Source organism: Sitodiplosis mosellana, unplaced genomic scaffold (assembly GCF_009176505.1).
Source record: "Sitodiplosis mosellana isolate CC-2019 unplaced genomic scaffold, AAFC_SMos_1.0 Smas_scaffold_6494, whole genome shotgun sequence".
In the NCBI taxonomy this organism is placed as follows: domain Eukaryota; kingdom Metazoa; phylum Arthropoda; class Insecta; order Diptera; family Cecidomyiidae; genus Sitodiplosis; species Sitodiplosis mosellana.
In genome coordinates, this window is record NW_022601713.1 from 1 (window position 1) to 3,966 (window position 3,966).

Genomic DNA, 3,966 nt, shown 5'->3' on the forward strand with positions numbered 1-3,966 from the left:
TCCGATGACAAGAACATTTTCATCTGTTCAGATTAAAAAACGGGAATGGAATTAGAAATGTGAAAAAAACTAATGAAGAAAAAGCGAATGCTTAAATTTAACCGCATCCCACCATGGAATGCTTCGACGCTTCGATAATCATGGCTGTGCAGTGTTTGCCCTTTGAATTCATCAAGGCCGGGTATGCTTGGATAACGTGGCGAAGCAAAGTGACCGTTGGCAACAAAAACGACATCATAGATCAGTGTCTGGAATTTGTCGTTTGGCAAATCCTTCACGATCACTTCCCATTTGTCATTTTCGATTGGAAGAACGCGGATAACCAAGTGGCTGAGCTTGATGTGTTTCTTGATTTCAAAACGATCCGCGTATGAGTGAAGGTATTTCAGGACATCGGCTTGTGATGGATACGATTTGGTTCCGTTGGGATAGGGATGATCGTTGAATTCCATTACTTGGTGTGGCAAATTCGTTCTAAATGAATACAAAAATTATGTAAATATCATTTAAAATAGAATCCGAGTTTGTAAAATTTACCTAAGCCCTTGATACATCGCCGAATGGACATTTTGACCATATTGATCTTTGCCGGTTTTGTCTGTGTACCACCAAATCCCGCCGAATTGTTCAGCCTGTTCGTAAACTGTCACATTGTAACCTTGAGCCAGTGCATATTTTGCACTCACTAACCCCGATGTTCCAGCTCCAATAACAGCCACATTTAAAACCGGCGCCGGTTCTGCTTTTATCGCTGCTGTATTTACATGAGAAATTGGCAATTTCGTCATTTTCAAAGCACTTTCGGTAAAACACAATATATGAAACAAATAGTTTCAACACTTCATACGCTATGAAATCTATTGACCGTACTCAACTGATTTTGCCCTTTCGAATCAATACTAATTTATACAACTTTCCGTTTCCGTTATCTATATGTAACATATTCAAATTAGCACACAGTTTGGTGGTGTAATCTTTTAAAACGGCTGAGACGTAATGACTATGTCCGAATGCACAATGAGATTATGTCATAAAATATGATATCGATTGCTGCTTGTTATAATACTCAACCTAAAATTGATTAATTTATGAGAGTCATGATTACAGTCAAAAATACAGTGCATAACAAATATTAAGGGGAAGCGCTCGAACTATAACGACGTATGTACACTAGGGTGTTCTCGACATCGTTCAATTGAAAAATGGTAAGTCTCATTCGATAGATCTCAGAATTCTGAGTCGATTGATAACATTTTTGTCGCGGATGGACTTGTGGTGACACTTCCCGAAACTTAAAACGAAAAATGTTTTATTCTGAATTTCTATAGTAACGTGTGACAACTAGATTCAATTTTATGTTTTCTTGTCAAATTTTTGCTTTCAAATATCAAATCAAATCTGGTTATCGCAGGTTACTATGGAAATTCAGAATAAAACTGTTTTTGTTTTCAGCTTCGGGAAGTGTCATCACAAGTCCATCCGCGACAAAAATATTATCAATTGACTCAGAATTCTGAGATCTATTGAATAAGGCATACCATTTTTTGATTAAACGATGCCGAAAACACCCTTGTACACACATCAAACTTGTTGTACATACATTCGGTTCAATGCTATTACTCTGCGAAATCGAAATTTTGTGCAACGCGATTGTGCAGGTGAATGGATTCAATGATGATCTAAAAATCACATGCTTTTTTTGCTGTTTATTTCTCTGCACATGGAAACAATTACGGCGCAATCTTATTGAGCTTTTTACCTCATAAACTAAATGAAATGCACAACATAAAATTACAAAACGGATGCCGTATCAAATTTTGATGAAGAAAATAAAATGCCTACTCTACGACACACACATCAATTAGCAAATGAAAAAAAGAGTCACCATTGAAAAGAGATCACCCTTTATGACAGAGAAAATGACAATTCGAAAGTATGAACAATGAACATATGATTTATATTTATATTTTTTGTTCGTTTTATGTCAAATGTCAATTGTTCGAGGCCCCTCCTTGTTACGGATCCTACGAATAATTGACATCAGGCACAACTTTTTATCTATCAATTTCAAGTATGAACCAATTAAGGACCTTAATTTAAGGTGACGTTGAGCTTTCAATCATTTGGCAACAATTTTGGTGAACTTGTTTAACCGAATAATAAATTCCGTGCTCACAGCACTAAACAAAATAGTAAACCAAAAGAAAATTTCGAATACAGAGGCCAAAATAAATCAAACATTTTCTACCTCAGACTACGTTGATGTCCCCTTCTTCATTAAAAACTTACGCTATTTCACTGGATGGGCCGACAAAAATCTGAGCCAAATTAACATGACTTTGTTTCTTATTCAACTTTTTGGCTTTGCCATATTTTCGCGTTTTGCTCCGGTTAACATCTTGCGCATTGAATAAATATGTGTTGTTGATAATAAAAATGGGAATAAAAGTGTTTGAACTGAAGCGCAACATAAAATCTTTATCTTAAAAATGAATCGTCGCTTCAATAATAAAACATTATTCGTAACATGAAAAATGTAAAATGTAAATTTTTTATACAGTTTTTTGTGTTTTTCACGAAACTGATAAGTAGCTTACCTTCAAATGTTGACGATCATCGAAGTAGAAGTTTATGTATTTTCACATTTTGTAAAATTTCAGCATTTTTTTCTTTAATCAGAATTCTAAACGGCAAGAGATGCACATATTTTGTTAATAAACATTTATAGGAAAGTTTATTCCAAAGGAAGAACTTTTCGAAATCAAACAATTTCTCGGTAATTATTCCAAACGTTCAATTGGCGAAAATAGATGTAAATGCAAATTGAAAGTTTACAACTTTAAAGGGGCCAACAAAAAATGTGGTTCGAATTTGAAAAATATTCAACAGTGGTATTTGGTGCACACGCCGGTATATTCATTACGTTATATTGATTAAATTAATACGAAGATAACATCTATTGTTGATGTATATGTAGTCATTTCAATTATTCCCTCTTCTTCATAGACATATCAACATTTCGATAGCGTTGAATTTTTCTTGAAAAATAATACACAGAATGTAAGTAAAAAATTTTGATAGTAAATATATTCAAAACAAACACTTTTTGCTACTATTAATTGATAAGTGCCTCTAAAAAGGTGAATTAATATCGCCAGGGTCATGGATTTTTTTTCTCTCGTCAGCCTTGCGTTGTTCGTAAATTAATCTTCTTCCCGTTCCTTGGTGAACGTTTTGTCATCGATGATAATGTATTTGAATTTACGGAACTCTGATGGGCCCTTTTTCATAGATTCGCGCGAATCGAAATGCATATCGGGCAAAACTTCTGGAATCGGTTCAACGTCAGCTGTTTCAGCTAGTTGCTTGAAATATTCATTCTGCTCAACGCCCAGATAGTGAGTGTAGCGCTTGCCATAGCCTTTACCCCAGTGATTTTGCAATTGAATTTGCATATCGGTCAACATGTCCGACTTCGATGGCAGTTGTTTTTCACCCGTAAGGAATTTCATTGCGAATCGCACCTGATTTAAAAGTCGTCATTAGTTATTTGCATAAGATTTAAATGAAAATGAATCAACTCAGCATGATTTGTATTTACCTGCAAGTCATAGAGTCGAGTGGTGCAAGTGGTGAATGGTACACCGATGAAAATCATCGTGGGATGTTCAATGTTAAAGACTTGCTTGTACAGTGGCAAAACAGTATTTTCCTCCACGGTGATGCCAGTGTCAACGCTCAAAAATGGATACGTGAAATTGTAGCCTGAAAATATTTTATATACAAGTATTAGTGACTTATTCAATATAGACGCATTTTTCGCCATGAAAAAAATCTTCTTACCTGTTGCAAAAATCACCAAAGAGAATGTTTCGTGGGTGCCATCAATGAATTCAGCGCCGGTTGGTGTAAAACGTTCGACATTATCTTGAAGTGTAGTTTTTGGTGGCATCAGACTTTGACGCT

The 3,966-nt window shown here is 35.3% G+C and overlaps 2 protein-coding genes across 2 annotated transcripts; both read right to left on the reverse strand.

Moving 5' to 3' along the window:
* Positions 1-112: 112 nt before the first annotated feature.
* LOC129579742 (uncharacterized) lies at positions 113-1,149 on the reverse strand (the record flags this gene model as incomplete). Its single annotated transcript, XM_055469907.1, has 3 exons — positions 876-1,149; positions 538-754; positions 113-474 (listed from the first exon to the last, which is right to left on the reverse strand). Coding segments are annotated over exons 1-3 (646 nt in total), but the record flags the coding sequence as incomplete, so codon positions are not given.
* Positions 1,150-3,061: 1,912 nt separating this feature from the next.
* Positions 3,062-3,960, reverse strand: LOC129579743 (senecionine N-oxygenase-like). The gene is made up of 3 exons (XM_055469908.1): positions 3,844-3,960; positions 3,602-3,765; positions 3,062-3,524 (listed from the first exon to the last, which is right to left on the reverse strand). Exons 1-3 carry the CDS (start codon positions 3,950-3,952, stop codon positions 3,204-3,206), a joined length of 594 nt encoding a protein of 197 aa, XP_055325883.1. The 5' UTR covers positions 3,953-3,960; the 3' UTR covers positions 3,062-3,203.
* Between the last annotated feature and the right edge of the window lie 6 nt (positions 3,961-3,966).

Bases quoted from the DNA above. Each gene is read 5' to 3' on its own strand.
- LOC129579743 (XM_055469908.1), bottom strand. From the start codon at position 3,952: ATGCCACCAAAAACTACACTTCAAGATAATGTCGAACGTTTTACACCA. The intron at 3,766-3,843 runs GTAAGAAGATTT...AAATATTTTCAG, and splicing joins TTTGGTGATTTTTGCAACAG to GCTACAATTTCACGTATCCA. The intron at 3,525-3,601 runs GTAAATACAAAT...CTTTTAAATCAG, and splicing joins CTCGACTCTATGACTTGCAG to GTGCGATTCGCAATGAAATT.